The sequence below is a fragment of the Amphibalanus amphitrite genome, unplaced genomic scaffold (genome assembly GCF_019059575.1).
Source record: "Amphibalanus amphitrite isolate SeventyFive unplaced genomic scaffold, NRLGWU_Aamphi_draft 000350F_arrow, whole genome shotgun sequence".
Taxonomy (NCBI): domain Eukaryota; kingdom Metazoa; phylum Arthropoda; class Thecostraca; order Balanomorpha; family Balanidae; genus Amphibalanus; species Amphibalanus amphitrite.
The window spans coordinates 344,515-362,823 of NW_024881845.1; the positions used below are offsets into that span (position 1 = coordinate 344,515).

At 49.0% G+C, this 18,309-nt stretch overlaps 1 protein-coding gene across 22 annotated transcripts in view; it reads left to right on the plus strand.

Annotated features, from left to right (window-relative positions):
• LOC122389241 (muscle calcium channel subunit alpha-1-like) overlaps positions 1-18,142 on the plus strand; it is a 122,126-nt gene extending 103,984 nt beyond the window's left edge. For 6 of the 22 annotated variants that reach the window (XM_043381086.1, XM_043381085.1, XM_043381082.1 and 3 more), the window contains exons 21-37: positions 132-298; positions 2,206-2,293; positions 2,610-2,770; positions 3,066-3,212; positions 3,622-3,823; positions 4,167-4,436; positions 4,787-4,879; positions 6,012-6,303; positions 6,952-7,091; positions 7,472-7,910; positions 9,424-9,560; positions 9,873-9,971; positions 12,356-12,448; positions 13,632-13,735; positions 15,391-15,518; positions 16,470-16,651; positions 17,012-18,142. In XM_043381086.1, coding sequence (XP_043237021.1) covers positions 132-298; positions 2,206-2,293; positions 2,610-2,770; positions 3,066-3,212; positions 3,622-3,823; positions 4,167-4,436; positions 4,787-4,879; positions 6,012-6,303; positions 6,952-7,091; positions 7,472-7,910; positions 9,424-9,560; positions 9,873-9,971; positions 12,356-12,448; positions 13,632-13,735; positions 15,391-15,518; positions 16,470-16,651; positions 17,012-17,182 — 2,913 coding nt within the window. In that variant the 3' untranslated portion in view covers positions 17,183-18,142. Of the gene's footprint in view, positions 1-131; positions 299-2,205; positions 2,294-2,609; positions 2,771-3,065; positions 3,213-3,621; positions 3,824-4,166; positions 4,437-4,786; positions 4,880-6,011; positions 6,304-6,951; positions 7,092-7,471; positions 7,911-9,423; positions 9,561-9,872; positions 9,972-12,355; positions 12,449-13,631; positions 13,736-14,947; positions 14,980-15,390; positions 15,519-16,469; positions 16,652-17,011 lie in introns of all 22 variants that reach the window. The other 16 variants (XM_043381094.1, XM_043381093.1, XM_043381091.1 and 13 more) reach the window with 9 other exon arrangements.
• The last annotated feature ends 167 nt before the right edge of the window (positions 18,143-18,309 follow it).

Sequence of the window (18,309 nt, forward strand, 5' to 3'; positions counted from 1 at the left end):
TTTTCTATTTCAGGGCGTGGAGGTAAACTTAGTGTTTGTATGTGCTTATTGTGAGTTTTTTTCAATAGTCGTGTTTTGTGAAATATTACATGTCATAGACGCATCACCCCATTATTTTTTTTTTTTTGCAGATTCTCAACCACTTTGACTACTTCTTCACGGCTGTGTTCACCGTGGAGATCTGCTTCAAGGTGATCGCCTACGGGTTCATACTGCACCCCGGCTCGTTCTGCCGGTCGGCCTTCAATCTGCTCGATATTCTCGTCGTGGCAGTGTCGCTCATATCGTTTATATTCAGGTGAGCAGTTGTCGTGGGGACGGGTTGGGAGCCGTTTTGCCACCGTGTCACATTTTGAGTGAATGTGAAGCGTTCAGGGAACTGTTTGAGTGTTGATGGGGATAGCTGAAGGACGATGTCTGAAACCGTGGCGCGGTGAGACGTCTTTTGTTTGGATTTTTGTTTTAGACAGGTGCTGTCATTGTGTCCGACTCTTTAGTTAGTAATTTTCGAGGTTTAGTTGTGTTAGGTTTTGCATGAAGAAATCTAACTTTTTTTGCGCTGGTGAATTTCATCAAAATATCACCCGCCCCTTGTTCAAAAACAGACGCGAAAGTCTTGGATAAGACGCGAGCGATTGGTACGTAATTGTTTGACGCCACTTTTGGGTGCGATGTTTCAGGATTACCCTTCACCCAGAACAACAAAAACAGATCCTTAATTCCATGAGGTAAACTCGATGTATCACTTTGCGAACCCTGATTTTTCGTTTTTCTCGCTCTAGCCACATGTAAGTAATTCTTCAGACACTAACAACTGGACTCAAGGAGAATATTGAGAACTCTTTACCCCACGTCTTGCAAAAGGGCCAAAATTCCCGCGGCATGTAACACACTTTGGTATCATCTACATTGTCCTACAACTTTTCATAGGCATCGTCCAAATGAATCGGTAAAGTTTTCTTCGCCTCCGTTGGGTCTGGCTGTCCGCGCAGATGCTCTCAAACTGTTTTGCCGTGCCACCCCAGCGCATTTTCGACTTGTACATCTGCGGCTGCCCCTGGTTTGTTTCGATGTTGTGTCTGTTGATTGGTAACATAATGTGGCACATGGTAACATGATAACGTGCGATGGTGTCTGCTCCTAGCATCAGCTGGTTCTTCTACACTTTCACATTCACACGTTCTGCGTTTTAACCGCATAAAATACTTAATACTACACACCTGAGCATATTTCTGATACCTCTCTGGTGTTACATCTAATGTTGTCTCTCAGCTCTGAAATGTTTTAATGGATCGACAATTAGTAGTTGGTATTATTCATAGGAAATCTCCCCTAGATACTGGCTACGTTTCCATGGCACAAGTTAAGCCGATTTTGAAAAATGGATTTGCTCCATCTCCATCCTTTAGGAATAGTTTAAAAAATGTGAATATAGGATTAGGTGCTAGCTGAAACCATATATACGCTCATTTTTTGCATAAGGTAACTAGTTTCCGAGAAAAACGCACGTGAAATTTCGCTAAATCGATTTAGACGTGTCATGGAAACGTAGTGACTGTGTTTACACATGTTTCACGTGTGTATGTGCGGCCGCCGAACACCGGCTAACTCCTTTCACATGGTTTGTCATGCTCTCGTGTTTTTGCAGACTTGTTCCAGACTTACTTTTATGAAGAGTTTTGATGCCGAGTGTTGGTGTCCATCGCACTATCTGATCTCTAAACGAATGTTCCCAGTACCCACTCATCAGCCGAGCTTCTACAAGAATGGTCAAAGGGATATTCCGACACTTAACGTTACATGTCCTGTAAAGTGCACCCATGATCTCCCTGTCTTTATAAATAGAGTGGGTTGGATATGACTGCTAGCTAAAAGCTGCGCAGCAGGCTGTCGCTCTGGAAGCGCGGTTTGGGGACGTCATCAGTGACTGATGACGCCGTTGTGCCCGATGACGATGATATACATACAGTCATTCTATATCCACAGGCAACGCTGATTGTATATGATACCGACAGGGATCCTGGTTCTGCCAGAGATGGCCCCGACATGAAAGCAGACATTGCTTGAATTTGGACTGATCGTTGTGTTAAATGTAGAAGAGTCTAGGTTGTAATAATGCAGGGGGATGTCTCCATGTGAGTACTAGTAGTGCCGCTTCTACCCGCGGTGCTGAGTGACGCTGATGGAAGCGCTGTGTGTCGCCAGCTCTGGAGCCATCTCTGTGGTCAAGATCCTGCGTGTGGCGCGCGTGCTGCGACCGCTACGAGCCATCAACAGAGCCAAGGGACTCAAGGTAGGAGGCGCTGCGCAGAATATCTGTGAGTCAGTGATATTCTAGGGGATAGACGAGTCCGTCGGCTTGTCTTTTACACGATAGTTTGTGTCGTCTTATCCTAACAATTTACCTCGGATAAGGATGTATCTGAGTTCATGTTTTTATCGGCTTCATTTCAATCTGGTTTCAGCTTTTTTCTTTTTCTTTTTGTACGGCTAGTGTTATTTTATAAAGTTAATTCCGGCAATACCTCAATACAGTGCCGTTTGTTGCCGATGTCCACCCGAGTCGCCGGCTGAGTATCGTTCCTGAAGTCGCCCGTCTCTGTCCCCAGCACGTGGTGCAATGCGTCATCGTGGCCATCAAGACCATCTGGAATATCATGCTGGTCACGTGTCTGCTCGAGTTCATGTTTGCCGTTATCGGTGTACAGCTGTTCAAGGGAAAGTTCTTCTTCTGCAACGACAGATCCAAACTCACCGAGCTAGAGTGCAGGTGGGTGACGATGAAAACTTGCATAGAACTTTGGTGATTGTACTTATGTGGCGCCTTATTGAATGATTTATTGCTTATTTATGTTCACAATTGCGTTGAATTGTATGGTTTTGTTTGTGTCACATCGATCATATATGTAGATCTTATCATATAAACTCAGTATCTAACATCATTGACCATAATACCATGGTATACCAGTCTTACTTACACCTGGTTATTTTGTTGCCCCTGTCGACCACCCGCACGTCCTAATCTGTTCCCAAATATGCTGATCCAAACCCGCATTCCGTTTCAGGGGTCAGTATATCGAGTTTGCCGAGGGTGATGTCAGTCGTCCCAACACCGTGGAGCGCGAATGGACCAAGAACGATTTTCACTTTGACGACGTCGGCAAGGCCATGCTGACCCTCTTCACCGTGTCCACCTTCGAGGGCTGGCCAAAGTGAGCGGCTGAGGGTCGGGGGAGGGGTGGAGGGGGGCTGGATGGCAGGATATGGGCGGGCAGATTAACGGTCTAGGTGATAATCAACTGTGCAGCGGGGGTTGTTCTCGTAGTACATGGCGTCGTGATAAAAATGCAACGGGATTTTCTACATTGAGGTTAAAATTATATGCGCCATTGTCCATAATGTGTAGGTGTCGGCTTGTTTGAATCACCGAGGGATGAATAGTTGGTGTTATAAGCTAGAGACGCCTCTAGATTTTTGTTTACTCGTTTGGCTCATCGGCCCCCTCACGGCGCTTCATCGTTAAAACGTTAGTTAAAATCGATATCACTGATTGCCCGTCTCCGACTGACGAATGAACTGACCTCTGACTCTACAACTGACCGCTGATTTTCCTCTCTTCAGTCTGCTCTACACATCGATCGACTCTCATACGGAGGACGAGGGTCCGATCTACAACTACCGACCGATGGTGGCCATCTACTACTTCATCTATATCATCATCATTGCCTTCTTCATGGTCAACATCTTCGTCGGTTTCGTTATCGTCACATTCCAGAGCGAGGGAGAGCAGGAGTATAAGAACATCGATTTGGACAAAAACCAGGTCAGTTGGCTGATGGCGATTATTGATAGGTTACTAACTAGCAGTTAATACGATCGAGACTGTTAATTACTACGCTTTGTTCTCTGTACTGCAGTGACAAAGGCTCAGATTGCAATTTATCGTAACCGGAGAAAAGGTACTGGGGTTTGATGATATTGCAATTTCAAGTGATAAGTATGTTGCTTATTATTAGTTTCATCACTGCCAGCCGCGGATAACTTTGTTGATTGCTTGTTTTCTTTGTTATTAGGTCCGCTTTTGTGGTTGTTTTTTTCGCTTTTATGCACTGCTGCTTATATTGTGATTTGTGAATGCTAACCTCTACTCCCCCGTCCTGTTTCAGCGCAACTGTATAGAGTTCGCGCTGAAGGCTCGCCCGGTGCGTCGCTACATCCCCAAGCACCGTCTCCAGTACCGCGTGTGGTGGTTCGTCACCTCACAGCCCTTCGAGTACTTCATATTCGTACTCATCCTCTGCAACACCATCACTCTGGCCATGGGCTTCTACAAGCAGCCGGACGCCTATACTGAGGCGCTGGACGTGCTGAATCTCATCTTCTCGTCAGCGTTCGCCGTCGAGTGTGTGCTCAAGCTGATTGCGTTCAGGTTTAAGGTGGGTGGCCACTGCGAGGGACAGATGTATACGGGTGGGCCCCGGTGGGTGTTTGGGGATCAATGGGTAGGCCGATGGATAGGTATCAGGCATCGGCGCTGATTGAACTATATAGGTGACGGTCGCTGATCGAAGTTCATTTTAAATAGCTAGCGGGTATGGTGATTGAGGTTATCCTGGGTGAAGCTGATCATGATCACAACTATTGGCTTCCACCTACCTCATGAATGTGGTGATGTATATTAGCGTTATCAGTATTTTAATGGTTTCTCTAGACGTTTGATATCGCGGGCAGGCTGTGTTGTACCAGTATTCGGACCGGTGAATATAACATACTGTTTGCGTTTCAGAACTACTTCAGCGATCCGTGGAACGTGTTTGATTTTATCATTGTGCTGGGATCGTTTATCGACATTTCGCTCGGCAAACTCAACTCTGACGGGGTGAGTAACTTTGGAAACTCGGGATGAAAGGCTCTGCCAGAATCCGGAATCTGGTTCTCAGTGTTTCTGCGGTGTATCGAAAAAGCATTGAAGTAGTATCGGGAGTGCTTACCGCGGCTACAGCGCTTCTTTGGCTTCGGAGTGCAGCTATTTAACCCTATTAGTGGCAGGGTGGGGGGGGGGGTTGTTTTTATCCACCCCTCAGGTTTTTCGGGAATATCTCCGAAACCGCTGAAGCTACGATGCTGAAATTTTCTGACTTTTCCTAAAACTAAATTGGGCACAGTCCCTGAAAATTTCAAGTTCATAACTTTACCAGGGGCGGCTCCAGAGCACTGGGAATTGGGGGTCCTATTCGTGAAGCGAGTCATTTGGGCGAAGATCACGATGCTGCACCAGTTTTACGAACAGTGAATGAAAGGTATCATGTGATAACATATACAAAGTTATTGTGCATCCTCTTTTGACACGTTTTTGCTATAATAGGTGGATCCAGGCGTCCAAAAAGGGGGGTTATTTTTTACCTCCCAACATAGGTGCCCTGACACCGCCTATGCATGACCAATACAATTTTAGTCGTTCTCTCATAAGAAAATTGTAACATAACAAGACCATTGCCACCCTTTTTAGAAACAGTACCAACAAAAACCTTATTTACTATACTTTTTGTGTACCCCCAATCTCAATGATCTGTATCCGCCTATGATTTTTGAAAATGCATATTTTTAGGATCCATGTGAATTCCTGGTTCATTCTCTATGGATCGGCAAAAGTTGCGTTAAGATTGGTTCAGAAACCTGGCCGTGATAAACAGTCTAAAATGTATCTGCAATTTGCCCGTTTTTACCCCCCTCTACCCCCCTATTGACATTTTTTAATTTTATTTTTTTTTAGAAATGTAGATCTCGTTGAGCCAAATCGAATGCCGTTTGAATTTTGAATATCGGCCGGTTAGATCTCGAGATATCAAGGGGGGTCGTAAACAGCCCCCCCCCCCCTGCCACTAATATGGGGTAGCCAGGAGCCTGCCACTAATAGGGTTAAGAAATCTAGTTGATGGATGGTAGCAATCGTCAAATTTGCGCCTGGCTCCTTCCATTAACTCTTTCACCTCCCTCTGCTTCCGTTCCAGCCGGCCAACAAGATGATCAGCATCAACTTCTTCCGTCTTTTCCGTGTAATGCGTCTGGTGAAGCTGCTCTCGCGCGGCGAGGGCATCCGCACGCTGCTCTGGACCTTCATCAAGTCGTTCCAGGCGTTGCCGTACGTCGCGCTGCTCATCGTCATGCTGTTCTTCATCTACGCGGTGGTCGGGATGCAGGTGTTTGGAAAGATTGCGATTGACGAGGAGACGTCGATACACCGGAACAACAACTTCCAGACGTTTCCGCAGGCGGTGTTGGTGCTGTTTCGGTCGGCCACAGGTCAGTAGAAGGAGGAGGAGCGGAGTTTGTGGAGTCAGGGGGTGAGGGGGTTCAACAGGACGAATGAATGAATGAATGAATGAATGAATGAATGAATGAATGAATGAATGAATGAATGCCGGTAGCGATAATGTTTGGAGATGGCGAACGAGTAGCAATGCTTCAGCTTTGTGGCGGCATTAATTCGTTCCTTGTTGACCTTAGTGTTATTATGAATGTTCATATGTTAGGAGAAATTACTGAATAATACGTCATGTCATTAGGTTAGGCTATACAAAAAAGCATGGAAATATCCTCAACCCTTTATAATTTATGCACACTGTATGTACAGGTCTCGCGGGTTTTAGCGGTAGGTTTTGCACCTAGAAAATTTAGTGTACTTCAGGCTATATATTCGTCGTCTTAAGCTTTTAAGTGTTGAAGATGCGATCGACTTGTTGGGTAACAAGCCGGCCATGGTCGTGTAAAATGGCTTCATCGTAGATCGATTAGTTTCTTAGATATAACCGGAAATGTAAAAGTGCAAAACCTACCGCTTAATCTCGCGAGAGCCGTACAATACGGCTGATAGTGTTCGGGGCCCCGGATTATAAAGTCCAATATCCGACGGCCGTAACTGAGTGTTGATTCCAACCCTCCCACCGCCAGGCGAGGCATGGCAGGACATTATGCTCGCCTGCGTGTCCGGCAAGTGTGATGCGGCTTCGGACGAAGAGCCGGAGGATACATGTGGCACCGTCTTCGCGATACCTTACTTCGTCAGTTTCTACATCTTGTGTTCCTTCTTGGTAAGATGATCAGCTGGACATGGGGTAGCGGGTAAGATAGAAAACTACTCTTGGGACTCCAGCTGGCCAGCGTTTGAGTTTTGCTAGTGTTCATGGGGAGGTTTTTTACAGGATAATACTGTATGCTGTATGCCTGCCTTTTGCATCACACTCCCTTTCGTTATACGAGGGCCATCTTGGTGACTTTAATTACACCGTGCCGTTGATGGGTGAGCAATGTCCATTTAACACAGTACTCATGCCATTCCCAAGTGTTATGTACGCTAAGCCTAAGCATTCTGTTAGCCTTCATTATCACCATTTTGCTCTTGCTCTTGACCACCACGATTCTGCCTTTGTACCACCACGCTGATTCCCTAACACCAAACCCCCATCCGCAGGTCATCAACCTGTTCGTGGCCGTCATCATGGACAACTTTGACTACCTGACGCGCGACTGGTCCATCCTGGGCCCTCACCACCTGGACGAGTTTGTGCGGCTCTGGTCCGAGTACGATCCCGACGCCAAGGGACGAATAAAACATGTCGACGTCGTCACCCTGCTGCGGAAAATCTCTCCGCCGCTCGGCTTCGGCAAACTGTGTCCGCACCGCGTGGCGTGCAAAAGACTCGTGTCGATGAACATGCCCCTGAACGCGGACGGTACGGTGATGTTTAACGCTACACTGTTTGCCGTGGTGAGGACATCACTTAGGATAAAAACTGACGGCAACATTGACGAAATGAACGCCGAGCTGCGCACTATCATCAAGAAAGTGTGGAAGCGGACGTCGCCAAAGCTGCTGGATCAAGTCGTCCCGCCGCCGGGCGGTGAGGGTGGTAAGGGAGTACAAGCGCGCGACCTGCATCTTGGCCCCGGATGTGGTGTGCCGTGCTGTCCTCCCTTACTAAACGGCGCGACATCGCGCTACCCAGGGCGGGGGGGGGGGGTAGTGATGGTGATGGTGGCGGCTGGTGCGGTGGTGACAGCTCATGCCATCCAAATGGTTCGGCCATGCAGCCATTCAGTTTGTGTTGTGTACGTAACTATGAACGTACTAGATTTCCGAATCCGTGCCTTTCCCGATCGATGTAATCCTGCAACCGACTGGATTCCCGGGTGTCATATGACAGCCCTTGGTTAACGCCATTACACGACCCACCACTGCCGCCGCCACCATACATCAATCAAATCCCGGACCAGGCAGCCGGCTCACTGGTGCTCCAGTATCGGTGCTCTAGTCGTGGTGTTCCACAGCTGGTGCTCCACTGCTGGTGCTCTGGTGTGACGCTGGCTGTCTGGTCCGATTAGGGGGGGGGGGGGTATAGCTCACTGTGGTAACGTCTCACTCAGGAGTCACATGATCGTATTTAGACTTTGAATGCCAGCCTTACTGGGCAAGAGGCTCAGTAAGGCTGTCTCCAGCAATCTCACCGTTCTTTTAATCAAGGATGCCATTTTGTACTCCGACAAGACGTCGCTGCAATAGACGCTTAACCCCAATGGGATTAGTAATACCGGTCAGGACGTTTTTCATTAATTTTTATCCGAGGACCGAGGTCACGACCAGTTTTTTTAAGGAATGCGTGAAGTTTTCGTAGATATTTGAAAAGGCACGCATTTAGCTGGTTGATAATGACTAATTGCGAACTTAGGCACGTATTTAGCTGAAATGATAGGAAATGTCCAGTGATTTGTCTGCCTCATCTTGATTGTGAATTGCCCTGCACGAAATCCACTGTCCCAGTCAACCTTTCCGTGCCTTTTTACCTGACTGTGATATAACCCTAACAATGTCATTGGCACCAGAGCTAATGGCGGTTTAATGTCCGTTTTTGTTTCAACTAACCATTAAAACTCGACTGACAGCATCCCATTCGTGACGTCTTTTGTCTTGGTGTGAAATTGTCTAATAGTTTGCTTCTAACCAACGATTAATTAGAGCCGTACGAACGCCTTAATGACTCAGTAACTTGACTGACTAGCGTTTGTTCATAATCATTCACGCTACTTTAATGCGTTTTGTTGAGCGATACGGACAGTTACTTCCAAAGCTATTCGTTTGCCGGTCTCTTGTGAGAGCTAAATTGTTGCTGACAACACTTGCTTTACATCTTAAATTCTTCGCTGACTGTGCTGTTTCTTCGGCGCTTGCGCTTTCAGCAACATATTGTACATTATTACACTGTCGCGTGCATTCGACTCCTTGTCCTATACTCCTTTCAAAGCCTCTATATATCAGTGGTATCCAACATCCTAGACCGTTCACTGGCTCTGGCCGTCGTTTGAGGTGCCCTACCTCGGCCCTTCCTGCTTCAACTCACCATCTCCTTCACTCTGAACGTGTTACAGTCGAGGACGACGTGACGGTCGGCAAGTTCTACGCCACCTTCCTCATCCAGGACTACTTCCGCAAGTTCAAGAAGAAGAAGAAGGACGAACACTCGCGCACTCAGGGTGAAAACGATACGACAACCGTCACTCTACAGGTCAGTAATGTTTTTGGGACGTTGGGCGTCATTTTGAAGGGAAGGTTGAGCGTTCGGGACGGACCGCCAAATTGTGAGGGACTGGTGTCTCTCTGAAGCATATTTACGTGCGTAATATGAGGACGTTTTTGTTCGGACGTTTTTATAAAAAGTAAAAGAGGAAGAGAGGAATGAGGGGAGCAAACGGACAAACAGTTGGATCCTTCTGGACAAGCAGGATGACGACATTGACGCTTCTCAAGTTGATTAGTCATCTCGCCACTATGTTGCATGTGCCGGTTTCCCCTTACAATGTTGTATGTCCTTTCCCAGGCCGGTCTGCGAACTCTTCACGAGGCCGGTCCGGAGCTGAAGAGGGCCATCTCGGGTAACCTCGACCAGATGCTGGCCGAGGACACGCCCATGCATAGGGTGAGTGGGCGGGGCCGGCCGCGAGGACACGCCCATCGCGGAGTGGGCGGGGCCAGCCGCGAGAACACGGCTATCGCGGGGTGGGCGGGCTAGAGCGGTGGTGGATTCATAGGGTGGTACTATATTTTGATCTGGATACTAAGCATTTGGGAATATGCATGGTATTGTGTGATTCATTAATGTAAATGGCGTGCAGGGTTATAATTAATGCTGGTTGATATATTTTGGGCGCTGCTTTTGGGGTATCATTCTCCCTGCTGGTACTGCACCGTTTTGTATCCTTTTTATTCTTTGAGCGATGTTGGCAGTTATCGTATAGATAGCGCGCACTGCCCAGGCACCCGATGTCCTGCAGTAGTTCACTGTACTGTTTGCCCTTGGCTCAACATACGCCACCGCTTTGTCGTTTCCGTTGCGTCTTTGATCTTTCTGCCGCCGATTTGGTTGGTAGCTGTGGGTGGGATCTAGCTGATTGGGGTGTCTCATATGAGCAGCTGTCGTGTGCAAATCGGTGTTCGGTGTGGCTTTCCGTGGGCTCTGGTGATGTGTGATAAAAGCTTTTTTCCTCGTATAATGTCCCAGGTGGCATGCACCGAGCTCAAAGATGCTAGGGCGGTGCATCGTTTTGTATCCGCTCTTTAATTAACCCGCGCCCCGTAGGGCTACCGGCGGACCCTACCACCCGTAGGGGGGGGGCCGTTTCGGCCCCCCCCCCCCTAAGATCTCGGAAAGTTACCGGCCGATTTTCAAAATTCAAACGGCGTTCGATAGCCCCACCCGGGAACTACCTTGTGACCAAATTTCATTGACCTAGGTCAAACCGATGACGTCACAGGTCAGGTCAAAGGTCAGATTTTCACCGTTCACAGGCAATTCAAGAAATGTGCTGTGAAAGCGAGTAAATTGGTAATTTATTGAAAACCATCGATGGTACATTGTTCGTCAAACACATACTTTGCTATCTGAGGTCACTGATACCAGGTCAGGTCAAGCGAGGTCAGGTCACCGGGGGTCACAATATGAATGTGTCGTGTGATACATGTTTTATGGTCCATTTTACATGACAAATGCGATTATGTGGGTTAGGCAGCCTTTGGGGCCAGCCTAGGTCACGTTTTGGTGAAGGTCAGGTCAAGGTCAGGTCAAATTAGGTCAAATTTCAAAGTTGATATTTTTGCATAAAATGGGTATCGATTCGATGCAGCTCGTCACGGGGAGTCTAATGGTGGTCTTCGTTTTGCTCTACGAGTTCTAGAATTACCAAAAATTGAGTTTGAAAATTTGACGTCATCATTTTTGAACAGTTTTTTCGCTATAACTTGGCCAAAAAACGAGGTATCGATCTGAAATTTGGTATGTAGATAGAAGACGGTAGGCACTATCACATATATTCCGGTTTTTTCGAAACTCAAAAAACTTTTCGGATTTTTTGGCGAATATATCCAAAAAAAATGCTTTTTTAATTTTTGGGGGTCAAAACTCAAAAATTTTTAAAATTCGAGATAGCAGTTTTGTAGCCCTGTCAATTCTACACCTTTTATGTCTTGATCATTTTTCTGTATCTTCAAAGCTGTAGTCCTGACAGGTCTTCTCGCGAAGGTCTTTTTTCGGTCGAAAATGACAGAACATGACGTCACTCTGACGTCATTTGTGGCCAACCTATCATAGCCTCTGGAAAAATTTTTGGTCACAATGTGTAAAATTGATGCCCGGAGGGGTCCTGAAAGTTTGGTGGCGATATCTCCAGCCGTTTAGGAGATATCGACCGAAAAGGACAGGGGGGGGCCGTTTCGGGCCCCCCCCCCTACGGGGCGCGGGTTAAAATGTTCGCGCTTACCCTAGTCTTTCCTGGGTCTTTGCAGTTTATTTGTGCCAGTCTTGGTCGTCACCCTTGTGTTCCGGTTCTGGTTACAGCTGTGTTATACGCGGATGCTGCTTCAGCTACTATTTTCGAATTGTATGTCGTTCGTTTGGTTCGCTTGGTTGTAGCCGTGATCGCGCGGATCCAGCGGGAGTACTAAGCGACGCATGTTTGACGCCGTTCCTTCTACACTGGCGATGTTTAAAATGAGACGAAAAATTGTCTCGCCTCGCATCCGTCTCCCGTTGGATCCGCCACGCTCGCCATATCGCTTGTGGAATTAGTTGGGAGGCTGACGTTCCATGCAGCCAAACATTTGAACAGGCTGCCATATACTGCATCAACCTCATTGTGTTTCTTTGACAGTCAGAGTTCATGCTTCTTTCCAATTATTTCCCATGAGCAACTGAGACAATCGTTGCTTGTTTAGCGTGGCTGTGTCTGGGGGAAAGGGTCCATTTTCTCGGTGCGTTCCCGCTCAGCCCGCGCTGACCACCGGCGCCGTCCCTCCTTTGTCTGTCAGCGAAATCACATGCTGTTCGGACGAGTGTGGTCAAGTTTCCGCAGCAAGAACCGAGCGGCCCGCGCGGCCCGTCACGCCGCGGCGCCGGCCACCGTAAGCCGCCTGGTCGCTCGCTCTCACCCCTCGCTCTCTCACCCTCTCACTCCCGACTCTCACCCGACTCACCGCCGTCTTTACCGCTCGCCCTCTAGTCTCCTCTGACTGGCAGTCCCTGCGATGTTTGTCTGTCTGTCTGTGTGTGTGTGTCGTTGTTATAGCTTACAGTCGCGCGCCCCACCAGAGGTATCCATCTACTGTGCCTCCAGCCAACGTTAGCGCGTGGCGAACCCTCTAGCGCGTGTCGTGGCATTTGACTACCCATGCTTGACGCTCTATGTGGCGTGCGAGCTATGATTCTTCCCCTAATCGTCTGGTCCCGTGTCTTACCTGTCGTGTCGTGTTTTTATGTTTGTTTTGTTTGATTTGCTGCTGGTGTGTTGTTGTCTGCATGCGCCTAACTTTGCTGTGTTTGCATGACTGACTCCTAGTTATGTGTAAAAGATCGACACCTTGGCAGAGCAGCAGTGTGGATTTTTTAATTTGCGAACAGGACCGATGCAAGTTTATTCACCAGCCTCACCTAGCGCACTTCGTTAGTTGTTTTATTTGTGCATGATAATGCTTAGCATCGAAGGACTATGGTGACTTGGTAGTTGGTGAGTGTATTTGCTAGTGGAAATATTATAAGCGAAAATGCTTTAAAAGAAACTTATGCTCTTCTACTCCCAGTCTTTGAGTAACTGTGTAACACATCGCGCTTCTGAACAGACCCTTGTTCAAATCAGTACAGCTCTATCGCCCCCGCCTCCCCGATAAGGTTGGTGAGCCGTGACTATCAACCGGCTGATGAAAGTCCTGAACTCTGTCAATCTAGCCTTCTCCATTTAATTGCGATTTGTCCTCAGTTCCACATTATGTCACGCCCCACCTGAATTACATTACTGTGAGTGTGACTTATCCGAGCAGCGACCCATGACCCGACCTGTCACTCTGCACCCACTCAGTCCTAATCTGACCTCTGACCTGATTTAACACTGCCTCCTCTCCTACCCCGATCTTTGACCTTACCCAACGAGCCCAACCCACCCATGACCTTGGGTGGGTTGACCCAACTACCACTTTCCAGCTACTTATCCCTGCCCTTACTTATTACTTTCCAGTCGCACCCACCGCTTGATGCCTCTACCGGGATTCACCCCCTGACCTGACCTTTGACCTGTCCCCACCGACCCGACAGACCAACAACGGGCATCATTTGCCGGTGAACGGCGGCGCGGTGGGTCGCAGCAGTTCGGGAGACGGAGAGGCCATACCGCTCCAGACACTCCAACCGGCGACTAGGTGAGAAAAAACAGCCCGCATACAACGATATGCGGGCTGTTTTGGGACACTGAAATGTAATCTGGTCGGTGGAGTAGGGATGCGCGAAACAGTGTTGTGGGATGGATGTTGTAAATGTCAAGGAAATATATGAATACTGTATGCGGTAGCGGGCAATGGTAAATAAATATTGCCCTATGTGACGTTACTGTAGCCCGAAGGTGAGGACCGAAACAGGCTTTATTGCCAGAGGCGTAGCCGAGGGCAATAATGCTTGTTGAGATATTTGTCAGAGGGCTACAGTGGCGTCACAAAAGGCAATTTCTTATTGCCCCTACCTCATACGTTTTATTTACATGGCGTACCCCAACTCGTTTAGAAATGTCACTTTAAATGAATGTGTCGCTGCTCAGAAGAAAATTAAAATTGGATTCAAACACGCGCGGACAACCATTACCCGTTGTCATAGTGTCAATAACAAAAATATATAACCGCTCGGGAAGAAATTAGGTGAATATTGCGGTCGACAGTCAAAATTATCACACGCCCAGTTTACATACGAACCATGTAATAACACCGGTTACTGCATTTGTTTTATAGCACGGATGATCTCTAGCTATGGTGTAAGGTAATCGTGCATTGCATTTCAACTTGTAAAATACGTGTCACATGTAAAATAACTACAGACACTGCGGCACAATTGTGCAATAAGGTAAATGTGTATTGCATTCTAATTTGTAGCATATGTGTCACATGTAAAATACAGACACTGCGTTACAATTGTGCGATAACCTATTTGTGCAAACAGTGGGTGTGCTACACTTCCAGTTCCCATGTGCGGCATCGACACCATCTTGCTCGTGTGATAGTTTCTTGGGAGCTTGGGCAGTTTGTCGAAGTCTTTGTTTGAATTCGTTCGAGAACAAGGCCTAACACCTACTGGTTTTGAAGCCCGATGTTGAATATTTACCTGGCCTGAGCTGGAAAATTCCGAGTTAGTGGACTGGACTGGCTAATGTGATACGTGGATAGAGTTTCGCTCAGTTAGGGTTAGTTCCTCTAGTTAATTAAGTTCCGATTGTTTGAACAAAACAGATGAGCTGAGGTCTGGTACTTCGAAGTAACAACGCTGGTTGTTTCCGTGATATTAGTTTATCGAACATGATTTCCTCGTGTATCCATCGTTTAGTGATTCATTTGTCATTTGTCTCACCAGATTGCGCTACTTTCCAGACCTTCGTCTAAATTTTTGAGTCCCAATGATGGTAAGGGGGAGTGTTTGAATTAGACCGCACAGCACGTCGTCTTTAGTTGCCGATTTGGAGTGCCCTTTTAGTTTAGTTTCTAACAGTTTCTGATCACCTTTTCCATCTGAATCGTCACCAAATTATCCAACTCATCACATCCCCCCCGTAAAACAACATTTACTTTTAAACTAAGCACATCCTGTTTCCCCTTCCCTGGGACTTTTCTTTATTTCACAGCCCTTGTTAGTTTGATTACCTCTTAACCTGTCTTTTTCTGAGTGCCGTGATCTGACAACTGAGTGCCGTGCTCTGACCATCTAACCCTCCCGTCCGCGCGTAGTGTCTTTGCGCGCCGTCTGTCTGTCTGTGTGCCGTGTGTGTGTGCGTGTGACTGACGGCGTCTGCGCGGCCCGGCGCGGCGGTCGGCAGGTCGGGCCGCAGCAGCAGCTCCCACTGCATTCCACTGCTCGGAGAGGGACTAAGAGAGCTGGCGCGCACACAGGCGCTCGTGCTGACCAGTCTCTCGCCGACACCGCCTCCGGCCACGCCCGGCCTAGGTCAGCAGGGGTGACTTCAGGTCGAGACGGCCAGGGTGGAGCGGATGGCAGCTCGAGGCAACTCTCGTTGTCGTTTCTAGCTCTCTCCATTTGTCCGGTCTATGTCTGGGCTCGAAGCCGGGCCCTCCGCTGCCGCTGCCGCTGGTCTTTCGTTGGCTGGTCTTCCTGTTTTTCTCGCTGACATAAGCGTGTGTTTGTCTGCATTTGCAATCTGCTTGCCTCTTTGTTGCTTTGGCGCTGTGTGCTCGCTGAAAGCTTGGTGTTTTCGTCCAGCTAGCTGCCAGCCAACTGACTTTCTACAGCAAGCGTGTGTCCTGAACTTGGCAGGCTCACAACGGAGAGACGGGTCACGCACCGCAATGTTCCAGCCACTGATTCTGAGTATTTGCTGCTCGTGTGCGCTGCTTGATCGATGTTGCACTGCGTCTTTGTTTTTGGCAATCTGTTTTTTTTTCTCGAATTTCGTTATTATAGTGAGCGAGCATTGAACGTATTGTTATTCGTCATATCTGCATTGCTATGCCATGGCTATGTCTTAGTACCGAGAGTAAGCCAGAAGTAGTGAGATACAAGTCTCTCTTCACTGTGACTCGTCAAGTGTCAATTGCAAGAGCGCTGTATTAGTCCTTTTCTGAGAAAGAATCTTTGCATGCACGTTAGCAATTTAGTGCTTAATTATAGAAGCAAGGCAGGTAGTTAGTTGTGAGGCGCATCGCTCATTCGTCGCACAAGACTGTGCTTATTATCCGTTCATCCCTGATTGATCACGTGAACTCATGCTACAAGATACTGATTGATAACATAACTCCCTCCGCTATCATGATACTGTAATCATAAGCCCATTTAGCCCACTGAGCCCACTACCCAGATACCTCTCTCCCTGCTCTGCTCGCTCCCTCCCGCCCTCCCTGTCCCATCTCGTCGATACTGACTCTTTCATCACCTCTCCAGTGCCGAGCAGCCACTGGAGGCCAGGCGCTGACATGCCCGGTGTCGGCGGCGGCGGCGGGGGTGTCGGTAGCGGCGGCGTGGCGCTGTCTCGCTCAGTTCCCAGCAGTCCACACCAGCAGCACGTCAGGATCGACCGGCCACTCTCCGAGGTGGTCGGGTCGGCTGATAACCTCGTAGGAAGGGTGAGTGGTGCCGACGGGGTCGCGAAGGGTGGGGGATAAGTAGTTGAAACGGTAGAGTTGTGATGGGCTTGTTGGAAACGATAATGATCAGACTGATGTGCTCTAACTCTGGAAGTTGGTAATAAGCCGCACTGGCTTGATGCGAGTTTGGTTGCAGATAATCCCACAACTTCTTAGTAGTAAATTCAATATTCGTCATGTAAGCCGCTGTAGAAAAAGTAGCAGTAGATTAACTTAACCGGTAGTCAGCAGTAGCAACGCTTCGTAGCAGCTGTAGCAGTTCTAATAACTACTAGCTGTTCCCGCACGGTTCAGTGCCGTACGTTCCGCTAAAAGCAGGCTCGGTTCCGTTGTCGCCAGGTGCTGACTGACCAGGGCCTGGGCGCGTTCTGCGCAGACCCGCAGTTTGTGCGCACGGCCAGCCGAGAGCTGCAGGAGGCCATCAACATGACGCCAGAGCAGATGGACCGCGCCGCGCACATGCTGCTGTCGCGATCGCCGCCGCCGCCGCCGCCGCCGCCGGCGCGGTAGCGCGCCGCCGCGCCACCGGGGCCTCAAGTGCCTGGCAGGGACACTGCCCGCCCTCCCCTCCCCATTTTGTGATACGGCCCAGTCTAGTCCCTCTCAGCTCAGGAGGCCGACGGAGGCCGGTCGGCTGCCGTCATTTTGTACCGCCGGGCCGCCGCACAGAGACCGGGCCCCTCGCGCGCCGCCCGACCTCCGCGCCCGCACAGAACGAGAGAGTGAGAGAGAGTGAGAGTTTAGAGAGAGTTGTGAACGAGAGCGAGAGAGATCTTGGACCATTATATGTCTTTCCCATCAACCGTCGGCGCAGTTTGACGTTTCTCTGACGAGGTCCGTGGACTTGACCGCGGCCGGTGCCTGAAGATTATATTATATATACCAGCACAAACCATTCGTCCATTTTTCACCTTGTCGTTGGTGACGTCACTGGCGTTCTCGTCGTTGATTGGCTGCGCTTTTGATGGGCGGCCGGCTACCTTGGGGCCGGTCCGCGCGCGGCCTCTCGCCCCCAGATACCTTTGAACGATGCCATTGTTTCTGCTGGTTCGGAAACCGGCTGATGTGCGCATGCGCGCGCCCGCTGCGCTCATTGGTCGCTAGGCATGCCCCGTTTTGCAGCATTTTGTGATGGGCAACTGTGCCGCCTCGTTGGCGACGTTGGGCGGCGCTGCGCGCCGTCGACAATGTGGGTTTTCGTACTTGGCCTCACGTGTGTGCGTGTGTCGTGTTTGGGAAAGGCGCGTGCGAGAGCGATGGAGTTTGGGTCCGCTCCCGGACCCGCTCCGTAAGTGCAATCGGTAGGGTGCCGGCCGGCCGGGCGGCCGCCGCCTGCCGCCGCCAGCCGTCCGCCCCACCACTCAGGGGCGAACGGCGCAATCAAAACGGCCGGCCGCGCACAGTGCCGCGCGCGCGCGCGTGTTCGATCTTACTCCGGTGACATAATACATATTGTCCTCCCAGGTAGAAGGTGTGTTTGAGACGCGGGTGATGTAGAGGATCTGCACGTTAGGATACTGGTTTCGTTTCAAGCTTATCGTGGAAGTAGAAGCAGGCGCTTTTCTTGAGAAACTCTCCTGACTTGTGGCGTGGGATATCAACGGGCGTTGAATAACTATCGAAGTCTCAAAACAACT